The sequence below is a fragment of the Protopterus annectens genome, chromosome 10.part0 (genome assembly GCF_019279795.1).
Source record: "Protopterus annectens isolate FY-2018-M chromosome 10.part0, PAN1.0, whole genome shotgun sequence".
In the NCBI taxonomy this organism is placed as follows: domain Eukaryota; kingdom Metazoa; phylum Chordata; order Ceratodontiformes; family Protopteridae; genus Protopterus; species Protopterus annectens.
In genome coordinates, this window is record NC_056744.1 from 1273312137 (window position 1) to 1273338042 (window position 25906).

Sequence of the window (25906 nt, forward strand, 5' to 3'; positions counted from 1 at the left end):
AGCTGTTCACTGCCCCAGGAATTCCTAGCACTTTACAAATCTAATTGATTACCACATGTGAGTTTAACTAAAGATAGAACTTTGAAGTGGGCAGATCTAGGAGAAAAAGTTACAAGGTGGGAAAAGCAGACAGAGTTAGAACTTTCCGAACAGGGAGTACAAAAGCAGAAATTAAATTGGATAACACAGATACACCCAGCTGTACACTCACAGGTAAGTGAGGATAGCTGAGTAGCACTCTTACTAGAGGAAGAGGAAAAAGCCTTACGAGACATACCAGAGACTCTCTAGTCAACAGGGAAATCAGATGTAGGACTTATTCGTACAGCAGGACCAGTTACTATCACACCAAAATCAGCATTTAGACCTCAAAAGAGACAGTATCCCTTAAGAAAGGATGCAGAAATAGGAATCAAACCTATAATAGCAGCCTTACTTAAGGAAGGAGTCTTGATAGAATCTCCTGATTCACCATGTAATACACCCTTATTTCCTGTTAGGAAAGCAAACGGAGAATGGCGTATGGTCCAAGATTTACAAGCTGTAAATGACGCAGTTATACCCAGGGCACCTATGGTGCCAGATCCACACACTTTATTGAATGATTTGAAACCTCAACAAAAGTATTTTTCTGTGGTAGATATAAGCAATGCATTTTTCTCAATACCGATACACCCTGACAGCCAATATTGGTTTGCATTTACATTTCAGGGGAAACGGTATACATATACGAGACTACCACAGGGATATTGTGAAAGTCCAACGATATTCGTACAAGAAATGGCAAGTAACCTGGCGGGATTTATCCCACCGAAAGGCAGTCAGATTTTACTTTATGTAGACGACATTCTGCTGGCAGCCCCCACCCAGCAAGAATGTAGAGAGGATACCAAAGCATTATTACAATTTTTAGCCACTCAAGGACACAAGGTAAACAAAAACAAACTGCAACTTTGGAAAAAACAGGTCAAATACCTGGGATATGTAATATCCAAAGAAGGCAGAATATTAGATGAAGACAGAAAAACAGCAATATTACAAGCACCTAAACCAACTACCAAGAAGGAAATTATGTCCTTCCTGGGTACTACTAACTTTTGTCGGAGTTGGATTCCAAACTATGCCTTAGAATCTGCTCCACTGACTAACTTGATATTCAAAAAGCCGATGGCAGCACAAGATTTATTACAGTGGACACCAGAAGCAGAATCAGCTTTCTGCAAACTGAAACAACTGATAGCTTCTTCCTTAGTTTTAGGATTACCAAACTATCATAAACGATTTTTCCAAACTGTAGACTGTAAGCAGGTTTATATGACATCAGTGTTAACACAACAGCATGGGGACAAACAACGCCCCATAGCTTATTATTCATCACAGCTAGACCCAGTGGCACGATCCTTGCCCCACTGTGTACAAGCAGTAGTCACAGCTGCAATGGCATTGCAGGCTTCAGCCTCAGTAGTATTTTTCCACCCTCTCACATTGAGAGTGCCTCATGCAGTCACGATTATTTTACTGCAAGAAAAAGTAGCATATCTTTCTCCTGCTAGACATCTTTCCTGTATGACTATACTGTTGAGCCAACCTCATATGACAATTGAACGATGCACAACTTTGAATCCTTCAACCTTGCTCCCAACCCCTGCAGATGGCAAACCACACTGCTGCCTGCAGGAGATTGAGCAAAAGACACTACCTAGAAAAGATCTCACAGATGCTCCCTTGGATGATGCCGAGGTGACATACTATGTGGACGGCTCATGCAGGAGGGTTCCTACAGGACAGAATCTAGTAGGGTATGCAGTAATTTCTGATACCGAGATTTTAGAAGCAAAGTCTTTACCACACAACTTGTCTGCACAAGCAGCAGAATTGATTGCTTTGACAAGGGCATGTACCTTGGCAAAAGGTAAAAGAGTGAACATTTTTACTGACAGCCAGTATGCTTTTTCTACTGTACATGTTTTTGCGCAGCCAATTAACCATGGGCAATTTATTTTAGACTTGTTAGACTCTATTCAGTTACCTCAGAAAGTAGCTATATGCAAATGCGTAGTTTATACCAAGCAACAGGATAGAATTTCAAAAGTTAATGCGAGGGCTGATACAGCTGCAAAATAAGCAGCTTCAGCTTCAGAAGTTTTTCTTTTGAGTGAGGAATTACAACCATCTGAGATTTTAGACCTAGAAATGTTAAAAACAATGCAGACACTTACTACAAATGTAGAAAAACAAAAGTGGATAAAACGAGGAGCAATCCTTGAGAAGGGACTGTACATCTCCAAAGAAAAGAAACCGATTTTACCATCTAACTTGTTTAGATATGCAGCTTTGTTGAGCCATGGGCAGTGCCATGTCTCAACAGGGGGGATGGTACAGTTAGTGAATCGAGTGTTTACGACGTATGGATTTACAAACTACACAAAAAATTTGTGTGCAGCATGCCATGTTTGTAACAAGCATCATGCACAAGGGGCATTGAAACCTAAGCAAGGGAGTTTCCCTACACCACCATATCTGTTCCATACTATTTGTATGGATTTTGTAGAGCTGAACAAATGCGAAAATAAGAAGTACTGCCTTGTCATTATAGATATGTTTTCCAAATGGGTGGAAGCTTTTCCAACTAAAAATCCAGATGCAGCTACTGTTGCAAATGTCCTCATTAAAGAAATTATTCCTAGATTTGGCATACCGGAAAAGATTTATAGTGACAATGGCACACACTTTGTAAATCAAACTATACAACAACTTAGCTGTTATTTCAGGATTTCTCTGAAAAATCATTGTGCATACCACCCCCAATCTGCAGGATTAGTAGAAAGGCATAATGGGGTTTTGAAAAACAAGCTTAGAAAATTGATTAGTGAGACACAAAAGAACTGGGTGCACTGTTTACCTCTGGCACTATTGAGCATGAGAACTGTTCCAAATGCAAAAGGGTTAACTCCTTTTGAAGTTCTGTTTGGGAGGGCATATTATACACCTCAATGGAAACCTCTCATGCCTGCAGAGCAAGAGGCTGACAGTTCACTTGCAGGGTATATGAGGTGATTTTTGAATAACAAACTTTTGCAGTTAAATTCTGTTTCAGATAAAGAGCAAACCAGACCATCGGAAGCAGCAGTAGCCCCAGGCGCATGGGTCTGGGTGAAGGTGGTGAAGAAAAAGAACTGGAGTTCTCCAAAGTGGGAAGGGCCATACCAGGTACTACTGTCGACACCCACTGCAGTTAAGATCGCGGAGCGAGCGTCCTGGATTCATTTGACACATTGTAAACTGATTAAGAACTTTGAACTGGACAAAAACCTTGTTACTGTTGTACAACGAGAACAAAATGACCAGGTATAGAGTAAACAGAGATGCAGAACAACCTCAGAAAATTTGCATGATTATTCTGATAGCCACACTGATAACATTGATCTTTTTGTTGTGGCCTTTCCTTTTCCCAGCCACAAAAGTTGAACTGATCAAACGTGATGAGCCGACCATAGACTGGCACCCGAACTTTAACACTTATCAGGCAATTACACGTGTATGATGAGACTTTTAATGTTTCGAATTGCTGGAGTTGCACAGCCATACCAACAGCATACGGGGGGGTTATTAATGACTGCAGTCCCCCAGGGGTCAATGAGACCTGGGAAAATTTGGTTTATGAGACTGTAGCTATCAAAGCACATGATAAGGTAGCACTGTATTTGCCTGTGACACAAAAGGGAATTGTATGCTTTTATAAGAATGACACAGTTCAAGTGGGTTGGAGCAGGTGCAATGTGACTGTACATTACAAATGTTATACCAAAGCAAACAGAATGGATACAGTTTGTAATTTGAATTATGACTCATTTCTTGAGACCATGCATAAGACTATTGATGAAGTGCAACGTAATCCTGTACTTTTTAAGCAACTGTCTGTAATAGATAGGAAAATGTTTCATGCAGAGCTGCCATTTCATAGCAAAGTAACAACTAAGGTAGAGGATTGTTATTTTGTGTGTGGTAAGAAAGCATATAAATGGTTACCTGAGAATTGGTCTGGCAGTTGTTTTTTGGGTTACCTGGTTCCAGCCATACGACACACTGCAGTTTTGCCTCAGGGAAATATTCGAAATACCCGAGATGTAGCCAAGAAAGCTGTCAGGAAGCCTGAAAATCCTTTGGGACGGATCGAGGCGGGCTGGAAAGACCATCATACCGTGGGTACCAAGCTGACGCACATGGACTTGAGTAATGCTGTCATATCGTTGGCAGGCATATTACCTGCATATGGTGCAGTGAAATCGATTTGGGAGCTGCGAAAACTGTCTAAACTTCTCGAAGTAATGAGTAATGCAACTTTTTCTGCTCTTGAATTGATAACTGATGAACTGAATGTTATGAGAACTGTAGTGCTCCAGAACCGTATGGCTCTTGACTTCACCCTAGCGGCGAGAGGTGGTACGTGCGCTTTAATCAAAGATGAGTGTTGTGCGTATATACCTGATCATCAACATGAGATAAACGACCACCTTGAGGTGATACAGCAAGTGTCGACCATGACCAAACCAGGCCCAAACCCTCTGATGGACTTTTTCAGGAATTTGTTTGGGGGGGTGGGGTTCCATTCTAATGAACATTCTGATTGCCATTTGTGTGGGATTACTCCTATTAGGAGCATGTATTTTTTGTGGTATTCCTTGCATGAAAAAGTTAATCAAAGAATTTATAGATATATCAGTTTCTGAGACTTTGTATCAAAGTACTGAAATTGAAGAATTGTTAGAATATGAAACACTTTCATAAGTTTAAACTGGATGACTCTCTTAACTGCAAATCCTGAATGAAAGAGGTTAGGAGAAGAAGCAAACTGTTTATTCTTTTGAAAATAGAATTAAAAAAAGTATTAACGGGGGGAAATGTCAGAAAAATATGTATTGATGTGTGTGCTTAATGCTGATTAGAAACTAAATAAGTTAACACGTTTTTCATTCTATTTTATATGCACTATTTTATATACAGTTGAGTTTCATATGAGACTAAAAGATGCTTTTTGAAACTGCAGTGTGCTTTCTGAAACTTGCAAAATGCCCTCTGACCTAGTAATTCCTAGCACAGCAATATTCATATTATGCCTTTTGGAAATGTACTTGAGAAGCAGGCGATTATCTGCTAGGTCAGAAAGAAATGAATGAACAATGCTATATTCTGTAATGTAATGATTTTAAACAATCAGCTCTGTTCGAAGTATGAGAACATGCACAGCTGCAGAAGTTAGAGATAACATAGACAAAGGACTGTTAGAGAAATGAACTGCAATCTATACTTGCTTTGTACTCGAATTAGCCATAGTACCTTGAATGGTAATATTGCATATATCTAACCGGTGGTAGCCAAGGCCACGTTGTTTTTCTTAGGAAGTTTCTCACAAAAATTGATAGTACCAGCAGAATATTGTAAAAACAATCACTACGAAATGATGATGACAAAACTTGTGATTCACTACGTCAGCTTGGTAGGCAATGTCTTATTAGAAAATGTATAAAAATGCTTGCATTTCCTGATTCTAGTTAGACAAACTCTGTATTAGCACATTTTTGTCTCCTTGCTGCAAGATTAAAGTGCCTTAACCTGAACCTACCGTGTATTGATCATTGTTAAAGTATATTTTTCCTTTGACATCAAGCATTAGCTCATTAAACCTTTTTAAGTGCAATCTGGATAACTGGATGGGCAACAGAAAATACACCCCTGGGATTCCACCTGTGTCCCTGCTGGACAGGGGCATTGGGTGCTGACTTGTCAGAACATAGGCTAAATTCTTGGCTAGGCTTGTAAAGTCCTCAGGGCCAATAGCCTAGTAACTTCCTATGATCCTATGAAATATCACTGGTATAACCCTACAGCCGCTGTGGATCTAGGTTTAAATACATCCCATAACTGTTGGAGTCCCCTTAGTGGACAAGGCAGCCACTTTTGTTTGTCCTAAGAGAATCTGCTTAGCAAGAATGCTGTGACTTTCCCTGGGAAAAGTGCCTCTGCTTAGCAAGAATGTTATGACCTTCCCTGGGGAAGTTGTTACTGAGTCTGTTTCTTCAGACATTTCTGTGATAAATAAACAGAAAACTAAACATATGTCTTCTTCTGTATTCCTTACTTTGGAAAGGAGTGATTTACCAGGCTTATCTCAGGGTCTAGTGCTTGTTCTTGACCCTTCTTTTAAAGCTGTTTCTCACAGGGAAAAAAGAATTCCTGAATTCCTGTCTCCCTGAAGAGGTTCACAAGATTGAACTTTTGGGGAAAGTGAAGAGACAGATTCATTTTTTCCATAGATTTCTCGTTTTTAATAAGAGTGTCTGATAGTCCCTATGAAGAATTATATTTCTCTGAGACTGTTTCCAGCATGAATATTTTTTTCCAGTGGGAAAACTGTAAGTTTTGTGAATCCTCAGAAAATATTATGATTTGTTACAACTGAAGTTTCCAGAACTTTTTACTGTTCTTCTAGTTCTGTCTGCTTTGGAGGATGTTTTTCTTACAGCCTGCAGTTTCCATGACGGTCAGTCTGCTGACCCTAAAAAGCAGATAGATTATATAAAGTTCTCCACTCTTTTAGTTTTTATACACTAATTACAGACCTGACCACACAGTTGCTCTTAAGTGAATCCAGTTGTTCCTAAACATTTTGTTAATGGTAATCTCTCTCCTTCTGACAAGGATGGGAAGCCTTTTGACAATTTTGAGGAAAAAGTATATGCTTCTGCAACTTTAATTTTTAGAATTCTCAATTGTCAGGCTAAACCCACACTCACAAGGCTCTACTCCTAAAAGTTTACTGAGAATTTTATCATTGTATAATAGCCTGTGGTCACTACATCTGACCTCAGTATTGAAGAAGCTCTGCCACAAGGCCCTACTCCTACAAGATTACTGAGAATTTTGTTATTGTATAAGAGCTTACAGTCACTGCATCTCAATACTGCAGAAGCTCTGGCACAAGACTCTACTCCTAAAGTTTACTGAGAATTTTATCATTATAAAATGTAAGCACATTTATCATGAAGAACCTTGCTGTCTGTTAACTTTAATCAGTCGAATACATGCCTGCTCTGTGACTGAATGTCTCTGTGAAATGATGCATGCAGTCTAAGGACATCTTACTAAGTTGGCCACTGCCCCCACTTTTTTTGACCAGTAGACTATACTGCATATGCCAGTTATTTAGCCTCAGGAAATGACAGAAAAAACTGTTTTATTTCATATCTCTTTGTTAATTGCTTTGTACTGGATATAAACTTATTGTTCTCAGTTATAATTTGAACCAGAGGTTGGGAATTTTTGACATCCATTAAAGAAATCTTACATCTTGGCCAAAAATTCAACCCAAATCCCTCTCCCATATAGTATAGCATCTCTAACCAAAGATTCCTTAACATCTAATCCCAACCCTGCCCAACAGCCACATCCACTTCCACCTTCAAAACTGTGCCTACATCCTATATAAAACTACTCTTAAAAAAACTGTGCTCTTCTTCTGCTAATGACCTTCCAACTGAGTACCTAAAAAGTAGCAACCAATAGCATTGCATATCCTGTCTCATTCCTTATGTATAGGTCAATCCAGGAATCACATGTTCCCTCTCACTAGAAAAAGTCACACATTATTCCTCTGCATGAAGTAGGAAATTCAACAGGCATTAATAACTTTAGACCTATAGCAATCTTATCTACCCTCACCAAAATACTTGAAAAATGTAGACTATCTCCTGCAGGAAGAACTCCTATGCCCTATACAATATGGCTTCCATCCTTCCCATAGTACTAGCATTGACCGTCTAACTTATGTAGATGCTGTCAATAAAGCTAGAGATAATGGCAAACTAGTCTCTTCCTTATTTCTAGACTTGTCTAAAGCACAGTTTGTTAAAGCAAACTTCTACTTCAAATGTCCTCACTAGGTCTGTCTCAGCCTACCCTTCTGTGGTTCAAAAACTATTTGTCCAATAGGAATCAGTCAGGAAAATGACACTCCATGCTCTATCCTTATTTCCCAATCACCACTGGTGTACCACAAGGCTCTAGTCTTGATCCCCTCTTTTTTAACATCTTCACCAACACCCTTGATACGTCAACAGAACAAGCCACCCTAATACAATATGCAGTTGATTCCCCTCGTTTGCAAATCTGTCAATATGGTACACCTCAAAAAAATTACTCAGGAGCCTTTAATAGCCACTGAAACATGGCTTTGTAACTCACAACTCATGCTCAACCTCAAAAAGACCAAACTACTACTTTTTTCCCCAAATCCCTCTCTCACGAGAAAACAAAATTTAAAGTCATCTCTCTCTTGATAATACAACCACTGAAGTCACTTCTCATAGCAAACTATTAGGGGTGATAGTGGCTGATAATCTTAGATTTGGCCTCCATATACAATACTGCATACGAAAAACTCATCAAAAACTAAGGATGCTTTACAGAGCCAAAAACTTTCTCACTGACTCAACTAAAACTACACTTACCACTACTTATTCCTTCCCACACTACTTTATGGCACTCCCATCCTTACGAACCTCCAGGCTTCACAAAAATTAAAACTTAAACAATGCTATAACAAAGTTGCTAAATTTGCTACACATACCTCTTTCAGAACCCTCCACTGTATAACATTGAAAAGCCTAAATTGGTTAGAACTGCCAAATCAGGTAATACATGTACACAACTTCTTAACACCTAAAATTATCCAGAATCCATCTGCCTGTCCAGCACTAAAAAACATTCTACATAACTGTATTCCCAGTTGCTCATTGCAATCAAGTGACCAGAAACTCCTGGCTGTCTACAAAACTAGCAAATCTGCTTGGCATTGTCTGTACTTGTACACGGTTTATAAGGTCTGGAACTCCTTACTTGTATCCATCAGATCTAAACCCTCCTTCCTATCTGTCAAAACCACTCTGAAAGACTTCCTAGCTAAAATCTGGCATTGTTCTTGCTCAAAACCAGAATAAACTGTATCCCTAACTGTGAACAAGTACCTTTTCATTCCTTATACCTCCATATTCTCTCTTCTTCACTTACATTCTTAATCCTGTAATTCTCTTCTCTGATTTACTCTCTAAATATACCATAACCCTGGTTTTCCCTCACTTCATATTGCAATTCCTATTTGTATAAGACTAACTTACCTTTAATTTCTCTACAAACTGTCTAAATTTTTTTATAAATATTAAATGATTGTCCTATACCTTGTATGGATTCTTAACTAGTGTTTTTAACTATGTCTAATTTGTTATAATTATTTAAGCTGCAGATGTTTTTCTTTTATTTTTGAAGATTGCAAAATTATTGTTCTTAAAAGGTTTTGTAATAATTTGGAGCTTTTCTCCCCGGGCCTCCACTGAAAATGGGCTTCTTCTCAATTGGACTCTCCCAGTATGTTAATAAACAAATAAACTGCTTATCAAATTTCAGATCTCCTTCTTCATACCGGTAATCTACTACTCTGTCTGTCTTGTGCTTCTCGCTTTCATCAAAGCAGGTCTGCTAGAAATAACTTACTTCTCTTAGTAATAAGCAGTTCATTTTCAAGTATGAAAAATAATGGATTATTTTTGGTTTCCATTACCAGAATGAAAACCCCTCCTCTCCAAAGCACTGCCTAACATGACATTGAGCTGTTTCCTTCATTTAATTATTTTGACATTTTCCCTGATGTCACATTTTCAGTGTTAACAAACAATGATCATCTAAAACTCAAAATAAAGCAAGGTTTCTTTGGATGCCACAAACTTTATACAGTCCTCACTCCTTAAGGTAAGACTCTTCCAACCTCAGAGTATGGCCTCTATTTTTTCCAGTGCCTGAAGTAGAAATGTACTGTAAATTACCTACAAATCCTTTCTAATTAAAGATACAGATTAATTATCCTTCCAAATATGAGCACTATTGGTCTACCTTCTAGAGATATTTGTCTCACAGTAAAGACAGAAAAAACTGTTTTATTTCATGTTTAAAATTCTTGTCTGACCATCCCTTCATCTTGCCTAAAGACTGTACCCTCTAACACCACACTTTCTTACAAATCAGTCTGATGGAGTAGTTATACTCCAGTCTGCAGTAAGGATACAGCTCTCCTCAGTCCTTGCCTTGTCAGTTGTCATCCCCCAAAGCAGGAATGCCCTCACTTCAAACTGTAGAAGTAGTGACAGCACTTCAGAATGCAGATTTAAACTGATGCCTCACATTGAGGAAGGGGCATTTTCATAGTTTCATAGTTTAGTACTAGGCTATCTGCCCTGGGGCATTTGTAAGCCCAGCCATAGTGATGTGGCTTTCGCCACCCCATGAAATGGTACAAAAATGCACAGAATAGATTTAGAATACTGTGCCTCTGTCTAGTAGTGACACAATGAAGGTCCCCTTATATAATAGAATTAGTTTACTGTGCCCCTGTCTAGCAGTGACACAGATGTGACCCCTGGGGTAAACTTACGATCTCCCACCCACTCATCAAGATTTCTCTTGAAGAGAGTCAGTGAGGGGCTCTGCCTAACATGAACTGGGATCTTGTTCCAAAGCATGGGAAGCCTCTGGGTTATGAATCTATCCCTCCAGCATGTCCTATTCATACTTGTGCCGAGGTTAAGTCTTTAGCTCTCGTGGTCCTGATGGATTTGGATTTTTTGAGGTGGAGCATGTCCATCAGATCCTGATTGGACATGGCCTTGTACGTCAGGCAGAGATCACCTCTGAGCAGGTGGTATGCTACTGAATAGAGCTGGAGATTCTTTAGTCTGGCAGAATAAGACATATGTTGGAGACCCTTGATCCTCTTGGTGAGGTACTTTTGTGGTCTTTCCAGCTGTTGCAAATGCCGGGTGAGGTACATACCAAATGGGGCATTGTACTCAATCATGGGTCTGATGAGGGAGGAGTATAGGGGTACAATGACATCCTTGGATCTGGATGTGAATCCCTTCATGATGAGGTGTGCAAGGTAGAATGTTTTTCTAACCACTTTGGCAACGTGGGTGTCAAATGAGAGGTCGCTGTCGACTTGGGTCCCTAGGTCTCTGATTACTTTTTCCATACTCAGTGGGTTGCTGCCTATGTGATAATTTGTGGGTACTTTGTTTTTCCCAAAGGGGATGACTATACATTTTTGGCATTTAGTTTAAGGCCGTGATTCCGGCACCAGTTGTCCGCTTCTGTGAGGCCTTTTGTAGGATGTATGTGTCCGCTGGTGTATCGACTATGGCCTAGTTTGCAGTCATCTGCGAACTTTGTCAGCCACAACCCTCCCATGTTTGCTTTAACATCTGAGAAATAAATGCCGAACAAGAGGTGTCCCAGGACAGATCCCTGTGGGACACCACTTGTGACTGGCTTTGAGTCTGACATTGCTCCAGCGATTTTAACTTTATGGGTTCTGTCCTTTAGCCAGTTTGCAACCCATCTAGTGACATAAGGGTTTACGTTTAAGCTGTTGAGCTTATCTATGATGCCTGAGTGGGGTATTGTGTCGAAGGCCTTAGCCAAGTCCAGGTAGGCTGTATGGACTGCTTTGCCCTCATCAATGGCTCTAGTGACTGTTTCGAAAAAGTCAACCAGGTTCAAAAGGCAGGATCTGCCCTTTACAAAGCCGAACTGGGTGGGGTCAAGTGTCTGTAGGTCTCCTATGTCTCTGTTTATGTGTTCCATAATGATTCTTTCCATAGCTTTGCAGACCAGGCTGGTTAAGCTTATGGGGCGGTAGTTCCCCGGGTCTGTAGAGGTACCCCCTTTGTGGAGTGGGACCACTGTTGCTGTACGCCAGTGTTCAGGTACATATCCTGTAGTAAGGCTAAGGTTAAATAGCATTTTTATGTGCGGGTTTAGCTCCTCTTGGAGTTCACGTAGCACGCAACCCGGGATACCATCAGGTCCCATTGATGCTGTGTTTTTAGCTTTGTTGAGGGCGGTTCTCACTTGGACAGCTGAGATGACAGGGGGATTACATTCAGCTAGGATAAGTATTTCTTCTTTTGGGGGTGAGGGAGGGGAGAAATTTGCACTGAACCTATCAGCCAGAATGTTGGCAATATCTGTGGGTTCAGTGTATTTTTTGTTGTTGTGAACTAACTCTGAGCATATCTGAGGGTTTCCTACCAGGTTTCTAACATAGCTGAAGAAGGCTTTGTGGTTATCTTTAGTGTCCTTAGCGATTTTTCTCTCAAAGTTGGCCTTGGATGTTTTTATGAGAGAACGTAGTTTTCTGCTAATGTTGATCAGAGATGTCTTCCCTTTATGGGATTTTGCTCTGTTGTGCAGTAGCTTCCTTCTTTTGTTATACAATTTGTTAATGGCTGAGGTCCACCAGACAGGACGCTTGCCTTTGGTGGAGAGGGACTTGGATTTGTTTGGGATTGCATGATCCATGCATTCTTGGAGATGTCCATAGAAAGCATTTGTGAAGGATTCGGCATTGTGGGATGTGGTATCCACTGGCCCAGTGGGCTTAAAGGATACCATCTTAATCTTAAGAAGAGTGAAGTCTGATTTTGAGAAGTTTTTCACTGTGGTCTTTTGAGCTGGGGGTGGAGGTGGGATATGTATATCCAGGGTGATTAGTTTGTGGTCAGATCTCACTAGTGAGGGGTATACCTCCGGTGTGGAGCATTTTGTCCCCATATTTGTGATGATCAGGTCTAGTATATTATCTCCCCTAGTGGGAGAGGTGACTAGTTGTTCCAGTGCATTTGAATTTATGAATTCCAGGAACCTTTGGGCTAGGGTGTTAGGGCTAGAATAATGTACCCAATCTATGTTTGGGTAGTTGAAGTCTCACAGTATGATGGTATTTTGTGATACATTCATATCCTCCAATGTCTTCAGGAAGGCTGAGTGGGGTTCCTGAGATTGGGAGGGTGGTCAGTAACATGCTACCAGTTGTATAGCTGTTTTGCCTATGGTTAGTTCCACCTGTATGGTCTCTGATGCTTCATGTGTTGCTACTAACCTGGAGGTGTGGGTGTCCTTGATGAATATGGACACTCCTCCTCCCTTTGTGATTCGGCCTGGTTTTGGGGCCGAAAAGCATGATACGAGGTATAGCCTGGTAGCGCTGGGGTGCTCTCAGGAGCCTTGAACCAGGTTTCAGTTACAGCACAGACGTCGATGTTCTCCATACTGAGGAGTGCATCGAGTGCCTGCATCTTGAGATTTAGACTTCTGGCGTTGAGCAGCATTACCCTTAGTTTTTTTCCATTTTTGTTTTCTAAGGAGGTGGGTTTGACTTTTGAGCCTTGCCTAAAAAAGGCACTATGGGGGTGGCAAGAGCCTTAGCCAATATCCGGAAGCCCAGTGGTGACAGGTGCAAGCCATCCCTTGCGTAGCAGCGTGGCTTGTCCAACATGTCATCCCAGGCAGACAGACATTGGATCCCCTTAGAATGACACCAGTACTTGAGCCAATTATTAAAGCTGATCATCTTGTCTTTGTATTGTGGCATCATTCTTGGTGAGGGCAAGATGCTGCTCAGGGTCAGGGTCATACCAGCCTGGGCTACATAATCAGAGAGCTCCTCTATGTCTCTTTTCATGTAGTCCAGGGAGGTATGTCTCAGGTCATTCACGCCAGCATGGACAATGACGGAGTCATATTTGTACTTGCTTTGGAGTGACCTGAGTGCGTGTGTTATGTGGCGGATCCTAGCTCCTGATAGGCAGCTCACAGTCACCCTCTCCTTGTTCAGCCTGGTAAGCGGGACATCAGTGTGTCTGACTATAGAGTCACCTATTACTAGTGTATCAGGCATGGTGTTTGGCCTTAAGGGCTGTGATTGGTTGACACACTGATTTATTGAAGTATGTGTTTCATGTGTTTTGTTTTGAGGTGGTGGATTTTTGGATGTCTGCTTTGGAAGCCTCTGTTGTTTTGGTAAGTTTTTTATTAGAGCCTCCGAGTATGTCTTTGTGTTTTTATGTGTTTGGTTTGCAGTTGTGGTAGGTCTATGTGGGACTGGGTTTGTTGTGTATGTGATTACCATCTCCTTCTGTCTGGTCATGCCAGCCCTGAGTTGAGAGAGTTCAGCCTCCAGTTTCGCTATATAGTTGCATCTCTCACATGTATTTGTGCTTGTTGGGAGGAGGAGAGGGTTGTCTGTGTACATGAAACAATTGTAGCATTGTCTCAAGATACCCAGATTAACCAGCTGAACTGGAGAGGATGCCAGTAATCTACCACTCGACATGCTAGAACAGTATAAGGGAGTGCTGTGCCTTTAAGGGAAGTGGATATTCACAGGGGTGGTAGGTGGATGTAGTGCTTACTTAGTAGAGAAGTTTTGAGAACAAGTGCTAGGCTTATAATATAGCGAGTAGTCTGATTATACTAAGAGTAGAGCTTCCTTAAGGGAAAATTTGAAGAGCAGACTTGGCAGAGCCAGAAGAAGTTTAACCTTGTTTAACCGGCGCTGCGCTATGCGCACAACCGCGCCGGCCTGCCTTCCCTAGCCTCACATTATCTAAATATGCTTTTTATCTGCCTTGTAGTTAAGTGTCATATTTCACAAGTTCACACAGTGTATTTTTTATAAATCAACATTTTTCTACCTTTTGGATTCATAGTATTTATATTTTACAGTACTTTTCATGCATTTAGTATGTCTAGATTGATTCTGATGATATGCATGAGAGTTTCTGTGTTTGCATTGTATATATTACCATTATACACTTTGTACAATAGTTCATATGTGCTGTTCTCTGCAGCTTGTCCAGTGAATGCTGGTTCCTGATTTTGTTAAGATTATTTGTAAAGTAGAAATTTGTATTGTTTTGTTATATTGTTGTTCTCAATAGTAGCATCTCTGTCCTGTCAGGCTGTGGCTGAATTGGATTGTCTGGGATCAGTCCTCTGATGTCCTTTCAAAGTTGTCTAAGTCTCATCTCCATGTATGAAATTATAGTTTGGATTCAGCATTTTCTTATATTTTTGTTCTGTTTTGGAGTGAGATGCATTCCGGACTCCTGTCACTCTCTTCCTGAAATTTTTATTATATGGCCTACATAAAGTTTCCAAATAACAGCCTTTCCTTCAATGTCTGTCATTTGTAAATCTCAGTCAGATGTTCTGCCTTTAGCCGTCTTATTTTTCTCTATATAGTATGTCCTTCAATGTAAGTAATTCTAACCTCTGTAAATGTCCTTTATGCAAATGCACTGTAGATTCTCATGATGCCTACCCTCTTTTGTACCCTTTCCTCCACTTCAGTCAGATTTCACCTACTGTCTTAGTGGGAGTGTTTAAGTTTCCAATACTTACTTTCTAAAGTGAAATATATATATATATATATATATATATATATATATATATATATATATATATAAAATAAATTGCAGAGGATGGACACTACATAATTATTTCCTGTGAATCAACAGGATGTCACAGTTTCTTCTTAATTAGTTAATAATACCCAGGGTGTTTTGTGTTTTGGAAAATTGTATTCTCTGGTTGAGGTTTTCTTTTCTTTTCTTGTAGTATTCATGCTAACTGGGCAAAGATTTCACATGTACATTAAAAGAAATTATTATTTTAGAAGTATGGATTTCTCAGCTTCTTTTACTTTGGTTATAAGAAAGTCTGCTTACAGTATTTCAGCAAAATTTTCCAACACACAGCTACGTGATCTATCCTTGACAGTTAGCTTTACTTCTGTGAAAGTTAGGAAATAATAACTGTCCTTTGAAAATTATCATATATATTTCAAGGATACATAGGCTAAATTCAGGCTTTTAAAATTATTATGATTTTGTTTTCTTCTAGAAACATAGTAAACTGCCCTGCTTTTAAATTAAATATAGAAAAAAGCTGTGTTTTAGTCACCCTTTTTAATACCACAGAAAGAGTAAAGATTATCATAATATATTGCTGCTCCCTGGTGCTCTTTATCTTCCAGATCTTTGGTGACTGTGATGTGCATTCATAAATGAATCTACTTGGCCCAGTGGTTAAACTAGTTGGTCATTATCCGGCCCAGTTAATTTCCAAGGGAATATCTTAGGTTCATAGTTTCATAGGTTCATACTAGGCTATCTGCCCGAGGGCATTTATAAGCCTAGCCCATTGTTTTGTGGCTTACGCCACCCCTTTAGTATGGGGAACTATACCCATTATTTTCCTGTGCCTCTGTCGAGCAGTGACACTGAGGTAATTCCTGGGGTATATCTGCGATCTCCCATCCATTGGTCAAGATTTCTCTTGAACAAGGCCAGCGAGGTGCTCTGCCTCACATGTACCGGGATTTTGTTCCACAGCATAGGGAGTCTTTGGGTGATGAATCTATCTCTCCAGCACGTCGTATTAATAGGAGGTTTAAGTCTCCTTGTGGCTCTGATGGATCTAGATTTTTGAGGTGAAGCATATTCATCAAATCTGGGTTTGACATGGCCTTGTATGTTAGGCAAAGGTCACCTCTGAGCAAGCGACTGAATAGAGCTGGAGTTCTTTCAGTTGGGCAGCATAGGACAGATTTTGAGACCCTTTATCCTTTTGGTGAGGAACTTTGTGGCCTCTCCAGCTGCTGCAAGTGTCGGGTCAGATACATTCCGAATGGGGCATTGTACTCAATCATTGGTCTGATGAGTGATGAGTAAAGGGAGACTATGACCTCCCTTGATCTAGATGAGAATCCCTTCATGATAAGGTGGGCAATGTAGAAGGACTTCCTAACTACTTTAGCTACATGGGTGTCGAATGACAGACTACTATCAACCTGGGTCCCCAGGTCCCTGATAACTTCTTCTGTGCTCAGTGGATTGCCACCTATTTGGTAGCTAGGGGTAACCTTGTTTTTCCCGAAGGGTATGACTATGCATTTTTGGCATTTAACTTTTAGGCGTGGCTCTGGCACCAGTTATCCGTTTCTGTGAGACCCTTCTGAAGGATATCTGTGTCAGATGTGTTTCTTACTATGCGCCCAGTTTGCAGTCATCTGCAAACTTTGTCAGCCATAACCCTCCTGTGTTTGCTTGTACTGAAAAGTAGATGCCAAACAAGAGGGGCCCAGGACTGAGCCCTGTGGGACACCACTTGTGACAGGCTTTGAGTCTGACATGGCGCCAGCAACTCTGACCCTGTGGGTTCTGTCACTCAGCCAGTTTGCAACCCATCTTGTGATGTATGGGTTAACATTTAAGCTGATGAGTTTTTCAATGATACCCGAGTGGGGTATTGTATCGAAGGCCTTAGCCAGATCGAGGTAGGCTGTATGGACTGCCTTTCCCTCATCAATGGCTTTGGTGACTGTTTCAAAAAGTCAACCAAGTTTAAAAGGCATGATCTGCCTTTGACAAAGCCAAACTGGGTTGGATCCAAAGTCTGCAAATTCCCTATGTCTTTATTTATGAGGTCCATTATGATCCTCTCCATGGCTTTGCAGATAAGGCTTGTCAAGCTAATGGGCGGTAATTTCCAGGGTCTGTGGAGGCACCGCCTTTGTGAAGTGGGACCACAGTTGCAGTGCGCACCCCCTGGCACGTATCCAGAGGTAAGACTTTGATTAAACAGCTGTCCTAGCTGTGGGTTTAATTCCTCATTGAGTTCGTGGAGCACACAGCCGGGGACACCATCGGGTCCCATGGATGCTGTGTTTTTGCTTTGGAGAGCAGTTCTCACTTGGGCTGGAGATGTTTGGGGCTGCACTCATTTGGTATAGATATCTCTCCTTTGGGGAGGGGAGAAGTTTGCACTGAACCTGTCAGCCAGTATGTTGGCAATGTCTGTAGGATCAGTAATCTTCACATCATTTTGAACTAGTTCTGAGCATATCTGGGAGTTTCCTCCTAGGTTTCTAACATAGCTAAAGAAGGCCTTATGATTGTCTTTTGAGTCTTTAGCTATTTTTCTCTCGAAATTTGCTTTGGATGATTTTATGAGAGCTCTTAGTTTTTACTTATAGTGATCAAGGGTGTCTTACCTTTAAGGATTTTGCTCTATCTTGTAGTAGCTTCCTCCTTTGTTGTAGAGTTTGTTTATGGCTGGGGTCCACCAGACTGGGCTTGCCTTTGGTACAAAGAGTCTTTGTTTTGCTTGGGATTGCCTTATCCATGCAGTCCTGCAGGTGCTGGTAGAAGGCGTTTGTAAGTGATTCAGCGGCTTGAGTATTGTTTTCCACGGGGCCTGAAAGGAGACCACACTAGTCTTGAAGTGTGAAGTCGGCTTTGAGAAGTTCTTTACTGTGGTCTTTTTATTTCAGGTGGGGTGGGATGAGGACCTCCAGCGAGATTAGTTTGTGATCTGATCTCACCAGTGAGGGTTGAACATTGTGCTCCCATGTTCGTGATGATGAGATCAAGTATGTTATCTCCTCTTGTGGGGATGGTGACTAGTTGTTCCATGGCATTTGAGTTTATGAATTCCAGGAACTTTTGGGCTAGGGTGTTTGGGCTTGAGTAGTGTTCCCAGTCTATATTAGGGTAATTGAAGTCACCTAGTATGATGGTGTTTGGTGATACATTTATCCCTCTAGTGTTTTCAGGAAGGCCATGTGAGTTTCCTGAGTTTGTGAGGGTGGCCTGTAACATGCTACAATTTGCAGAGCAGTCTTGCCTATGGTTAATTGCACCTGGATGGTCTCCGATGCAACCAGTCTTGAGGTGTGGGTGTCCTTGATGAATATGGATACCCCCTCCTTTCTTGGTATTGTCCGGATTTTGGGCATGATATGAGGTAAAACCTGATAGCTGGGGTGCTCTCAGGAGCCTTGAACCAGGTTTCTGTCACAGCACAGACATCGATGTTCTCCATACTGAGAAGGGCCTCGAGTGCATTTTGAGATTTAGACTTCTGGCATTGAGCAGCATTACCCTTAGTTTTTTCTTTTTTGTGTTCTAGGGTGGTAGGTTTAGAATTTGAGCCTTGCCTAAAAAGGCACTATGGGGTGGCAAGAGCCTTTGCCAATATCCGAATCCCAGGGTGACAGGTGCAAGCGTCCCCTTGCGGGCAGCGTGGCTTGTCCAGCATGTCATCCCAGGCAGACAGATACTGGATCCCCTTTGAATGACACCAGTGTTTAAGCCAATTGTTAAAGCTGATCATCTTATCTCTGTATTGTGGCATCATTCTTGGTGAAGGTAGGATACTGCTCAAGGTCAGGGTCATACCTGCCTGGGCTACATAATCAGAGAGCTCCTCAATGTCTCTTTTCATGTAGTCCAAGGGAGGTACGCTCCAGGTCGTTTACACCAGCCTCGACAATCATCGAGTCATATTTGTACCTGTTGTTGAGAGACGTGAGTGCTTGCGTTATGTGGCGGATTCTAGCCCGACAGGCAGCTTACTGTGACCTTCTCCTTACTCAGTCTGGTGAGCGGGACATCAGTGTGTCTGACTATGGAGTCACCAATGACTAGTGTGTCTGGCATTGTGTTTGGCCTTAAGGGCTGTGACTGTTTGGCACTCTGACTGTGAGGTCTATGTGTTGCGGGTGTTGTGTTCTGAGGTGGTGGTTGTTTGGGTGTCTGCTTTGGTGGCCTCTGCTGTTTTGGTAGATTTTTGATCAGAGCCTCCGAGTATGTCTTTGTGTGTTTATGTGTATGATTTGAGGTTGTAATGGTACTATGTGAGACTGGGTCTATAGTGTGTGTGGCAACCTTCTCCTCCTGACTGGTCTTGCCAGTCCTATGTTGAGAGAGCTCAGCCTCCAGTTTGGCCGTATAGTTGCATCTCTCGCATGTATTTGTGTTTTGTGGGAGGAGGAAAGGGTTGTCTGTGTACATGAGGCAATTGAAACATTGCCTCAATATTCCCAGGTTCACCAGCTGAGCAGGAGAGGACACTAGCAACTGATCCCTCGACATGCTAGAAGGGTAGACAAAAACTTTAAAAAGAAATGGGGGTTGCTACTATCTATGACAAGAGTGCCGTAACAAGGTAATAAGTACTGTAGGAGCAAGTGCTAGGTTTAATAGATAGAGAATAGTCTACTTGGAGTCAAGTAGAGTTGATCTTTTTAGTTATAGGGATATGATCAGTAGTATAGTTCGAGGAAGGTAGTTTTAAGGGAAAATTTGAAGAGTGGACTTTAGGTAGCCCGAATAGTTTAAACCTGCTTAACCGGCACTGCCCTAGTGTGCAACAGTGGCAGCTCTTAAATCGCGCTGCGCGTTTAGTAGCGCTTTTTTATACAGGGGCTGGAAAAGCTAGAAACTGGCCCAAAACGACCAATAAACTACTAGTTACTGGCTGAAACCTCACAAAACTGGACAAAGGCAGCTCAATGCTTCCCACTCCCACTGGTAAGCAAGGTAGCTTCCCTTCCCCAAATAAGGCAAGGAAACAGTACACAGGAACTACAACCAAAGCCCAGGAATCAGCAACTCTGAAACTGGACTAAACTAGTAAAGCAGGAAAGCAAGGTAGCTTCCTTCCCAAATAAGGCAAGGAAACAGTACACAGGAACTACAACCAAAGCCCAGGAATCAGCAACTCTGAAACTGGACTAAACTAGTAAAGCAGGAAAAACAAGAGATATTTTTCTTTTTTTTTTTTTTTCACAAAACAGGCAGAAACAGGTACAGCAAACACTTATAAATGCTATGAATCAGCTACTACAGCTTACACAGAAGAATTTACTACAAATACAGTCAAATAGTAACAAACAAGGATTCCAAGTGCAATATTAAGTTAAATGCAGTAAAACAGCTTCAATGTAACAGAAAGGCAGGCGAAATACAGTTGCTAGGTATTCAGATGTGGAAAGCAACAAAAATATACTTGCTATTAAGAAAAGTCGCTTATACAGCTCTCTGCAGCCTGGATTACTCTTCTGTCTGCCATGGAGTCTGTGCTGAGTAGGCACAAGCTGAAAGTTTTATACCAGGGGCTGGAAAAGCTAGAAACTGGCCCAAAACGACCAATAAACTACTAGTTACTGGCTGAAACCTCACAAAACTGGACAAAGGCAGCTCAATGCTTCCCACTCCCACTGGTAAGCAAGGTAGCTTCCTTCCCCAGATAAGGCAAGGAAACAGTACACAGGAACTACAACCAAAGCCCAGGAATCAGCAACTCTGAAACTGGACTAAACTAGTAAAGCAGGAAAGCAAGGTAGCTTCCTTCCCCAAATAAGGCAAGGAAACAGTACACAGGAACTACAACCAAAGCCCAGGAATCAGCAACTCTGAAACTGGACTAAACTAGTAAAGCAGGAAAAACAAGAGATATTTTTTCTTTTTTTTTCACAAAACAGGCAGAAACAGGTACAGCAAACACTTATAAATGCTATGAATCAGCTACTACAGCTTACACAGAAGAATTTGCTACAAATACAGTCAAATAGTAACAAACAAGGATTCCAAGTGCAATATTAAGTTAAATGCAGTAAAACAGCTTCAATGTAACAGAAAGGCAGGCGAAATACAGTTGCTAGGTATTCAGATGTGGAAAGCAACAAAAATATACTTAGTATCAAGAAAAGTCGCTTATTCAGCTCTCTGCAGCCTGGATTACTCTGCTGGCCCACGTGGAGTCTGTGCTGAGTAGGTACAAGCTGAAAGTTTTATACCAGGGGCTGGAAAAGCTAGAAACTGGCCCAAAACGACCAATAAACTACTAGTTACTGGCTGAAACCTCACAAAACTGGACAAAGGCAGCTCAATGCTTCCCACTCCCACTGGTAAGCAAGGTAGCTTCCTTCCCCAAATAAGGCAAGGAAACAGTACACAGGAACTACAACCAAAGCCCAGGAATCAGCAACTCTGAAACTGGACTAAACTAGTAAAGCAGGAAAAACAAGAGATTTTTTTTTTTCAGAAAACAGGCAGAAACAGGTACAGCAAACACTTATAAATGCTATGAATCAGCTACTACAGCTTACACAGAAGAATTTGCTACAAATACAGTCAAATAGTAACAAACAAGGATTCCAAGTGCAATATTAAGTTAAATGCAGTAAAAACAGCTTCAATGTAACAGAAAGGCAGGCGAAATACAGTTGCTAGGTATTCAGATGTGGAAAGCAACAAAAATGTTACTTAGTATCACAGAAGGGATAAAATTCAGCTCTCTGCAGCCTGGATTACTCTGCTGGCCCACGTGGAGTCTTCAGCTTAACTATATTCTTTCCAAGCACATTGCTTGACTGGAACTGGAAATTTTAACAACAAAAAAAAAAGAAAAATAAATAAATAAAAGTTTTAAATACTTCATTATCCCAATAGATTACCACAACCCTCACTACACTCAGTAGCCTATTGGCTGCACTGAGCTCAACTGTGTCCCATTTTTAAAGCCTTGAAAGACCAATCCTTGTTGGCCTTCTATTTCTTTCCAAAGCCAGTGGCTTTACAAACACCCATACTAGGCACCTGAATTTACTCCAACAAATAAACAAGATTTACAGGAGGGATATGTTCCTAACTCAATGCTTTCCAGCCTTTGGAATAAGTTATCATTACAGGTCAAGTAAAGTATTATCTTGATTTCTGTATGGAGAGATATAAATTTAAACCAAGGTTATCACTTATGACCATACTTGATTTGGGAGGTGGGCACTATTAACTACTGATAAAGGATGGCAAGAACTTTTATATGTGCCTTCTTAAAAGCTGCATATAGTTAAGCATCTTATGGTCATGATCACTTGACTGTTATTGTTCCAATTTATAAAACTGTGGACTTTTCCAACCATTCTAAGACCAGGAAAAATTGCATGCAGACTGATGGTTATGAGTATATTCAGGCCATTGGCTGAAACTTTCACCTTTTCTCGGTATAAGTAGTTATTGATATCCACATCTTGTTTGCATTTTTAGTTTTAATGTTTACCATTATTATTATTGGCAAGAGGACTCCACAAACCATTTTTCTGGGTGATTTCTGAGGAACAAGACCAATATATATAGCTTATCAAAAATGGCTGTTATTTAAGCAATAACCCACGCCTGGGTGTGGGTAATGCTGGATTTACCCATGGTTGGTGTGGTTTGGTCACGAGGCGAAGCCCGAGTGGCCAAACAAAGACAACTGTGGGTAAATCCAGCATTACCCACACCCAGAAGTGGGTTATTGCTATTATACAGTGACATTATTTAAGAAAAAAATACTTACTTTTCTTAAATAATGGCATTGTATAATGCCTCCGTGCTGCCCTTCTGCAGCTGTCCGGTATTCTGCGGCAGTTCTGATGTACTGCGCATGCGTATGCTTACCCAGGACATCGGAGCTGTGTGTGGAAGCAACGGAAAAAGAAAGATCTCCGTTGCTTTTTTAAATGTGTCTCGCTATGTTAAAAGAATTTAACATAGCAAGATAGCTTTAAAAACAACAACGGAGAAAGGAAGAGCTTCGTTCCCTTTTTTAAAGCTGTCTCGCTATGTTAAACGAGTTTAACATAGCGAGATATCTTTAAAAAAAGCAACGGAGAAAGGAAGATCTCCATTGCCTTTTTTTTTAAGATATCTCGCTATGTTAAACGAGTTTAACATAGCAAGATTACAGGAATGGAGCTCTTCCGTTCTCCGTTGCTACCAAAACCACCAAAAAATCAAGACTTATACGAATGGAAAACGTCCGGGCGACCGGACCTTTTTCCATTAGTATAAGTCTGACTTACAACGGGCATGCTGACCAATAAGCATGCACATTTTGGAATATTAATGGGGGGGGGCATTGTATAATAAGAGTGTTCCAAGCCTAAGAATGTTGGTTGGTATTGTTATATTTTAATAACTTGTGGATATATATTTGATACCATTTGCAAGTTTTATAGGAAGAAAGACAACTTCACTACTGCTTTGGTATTAATACTTTATTATATTTTGTCATTGCACTGTTGGGGCAGTGTTCTAACTCTTTTTATAACTTTTGGTTACAGATTGGTAAAACATCTCAGCTAATCCAGATGCTACTAAAGCAAATTCACCCTGGAATGGATTTGTCCAAGATTGTAATACCTACAATCCTCTTAGAACCTCGATCATTCTTAGAGGTACTGTCTGACTTCTACTGTCATGCAGATTTTCTTTCAAAGTAAGTGAACTTTACTTCTTACTTCATACTGTGAGCATCAATTTTTATTACTAAGAGTTACAAAAAAAAAAAACAAGCTAATTGATGTACTTAGACTCTTACTGTTCATAAAAATGCTTTGCCTTTTTCTGCTATACTTAAGAAGTGTAAGCCAAATTATGATTATGTTTGTGATATAACTGCCACATTCCAGATCCTTATCTGCTGTACTATGAATATTGGATTTTCTCCCTTGGAGGAGATTGAATATAGGAGAATTTAGAATCCCAAGGGCAGTTATTCAGAACTGTTCTGAAACTTCCATTATCAGGTCATTTTAGATTTTTTTTTTCCACATGAAAGTCAATTGTTTATCTGTGATTAAAGTCTTACAGCTTGGTAATATTTGTTGGTTAATCAGGGACTGTAAGGGCAGATTATTTGCAGTTTTACTTCATTTTAGGTTGCAGTTCTGTCTTTAGTAAAAACAGACTGCGCACAGCTACAGACTAGTAGCCCAACATAATGCATCAGAGATACTTCAGGTGCAGCTAACATTGGGTAAGACAGCGATTCAGGTTGTAGCCTGTTATAGGTCCCCAACCATGTCCCAAGACTCACACTCCATGTTTCTAAGCACCCTGGAGAATATTAGGGTCCAAGCTAACACTCTCATACTGGGCAACTTCAACTACCCCTCCATTAATTGGTAAAACTACTCATGTACCACCATGAAATAGTTCTCCAAAACTAACTTTGGGCTCCTAAAAACAGAGGTGGCTAACTTCACGGCACTCATGCAAATGGAGAATAGTTGCATGACCGCCGAATCATACACCAGTGCACTGTGCGAACATGTACACAAATGCATGGATCTCACCATACTCAATAGAACCAAGAAGGTCTCCTCCAAAAAAGGGAAGACAATCTGGTGGTCTCCTGCCATAAACAAACTCTACAACAGAAGGAGGAAACTGATGCAGAATAAGGTGAAGTCCCAAGACTGGAAAAATTCCCTTATCAGCCTCAACAAAAAGTTGAGCTCGCTCATCAAATCCTCTAAAGCTAGCTATGAAAACAGAATTGCAGCAGATAGTAAAAACAACCACAAGGCCTTCTATAGTCATGTAAAGAATCTCCACAGTAATACCCAGATTTGCTCTGAGCTACTGCACAATGGTACCTCCTATACAGAGCCAACAGATATTGCCAATATACAGATTCAGTGCCAGCTTTATCCCTCTCCCCCCCAAGAACCAATCACAATACCAGTAGATTGACTGGCACCCAGTATTACTGCTGCACAGATTAAAACAGCACTGTCCAAGGCCAAGAATACAGCTTCTGCAGGACCTGACAATATCCCTGGCTGTGTTGTACATGAACTACAGAGTGAACTGGCACCTCACCTGTGTGCCCTGTTCAGTCACAGCCTCATCTCAAGCTTTGTCCCTACCAAATGATGCACTGCTGCAGTCATCCCTTCCACAAAGGAGGAGTGACTACAGAACTATCGCCCCATTAGCCTGACAAGTCTGATATGCAAAGCTATGGAATGCATCATCATGGACCTAATAAACAAGGATATAGGGAATCTCCAAACTCTGGATGCCACACAGTTTGGTTTCGTGAAGGGTAGATCATCCCTGCTCAACTTGGTCGACTTCTTTGAGTCAGTTACCAGAGCTGTGGATGAAGGCAAGGTGGTTCATACAGCCTACCTTGATCTGGCCAAGGCCTTTGATACCATTCCCCAATCAGGAATCATAGAAAACTCACTAAGCTAGGCATCAACCCCTATATCACTAGGTGGGTTGCTAACTGGCTCACAGATAGAACCCACAGTGTGAAAGTAGCTGACTCCAAGTCAGACTGCTGAGCAGTCATGAGCGGAGTCCCACAGGGATCGGTCCTGGGTCCTTTCCTGTTTGGT

The 25906-nt window shown here is 41.0% G+C and overlaps 1 protein-coding gene across 1 annotated transcript in view; it reads left to right on the forward strand.

Moving 5' to 3' along the window:
* LOC122814267 (oxysterol-binding protein-related protein 8-like) overlaps positions 1-25906 on the forward strand; it is a 716151-nt gene that overhangs the window by 270391 nt on the left and 419854 nt on the right. The window contains exon 7 of the mRNA XM_044086861.1: positions 23840-23994. Within this exon, the coding sequence (XP_043942796.1) occupies positions 23840-23994 (155 nt within the window). The remainder of the gene's footprint in view (positions 1-23839; positions 23995-25906) is intronic.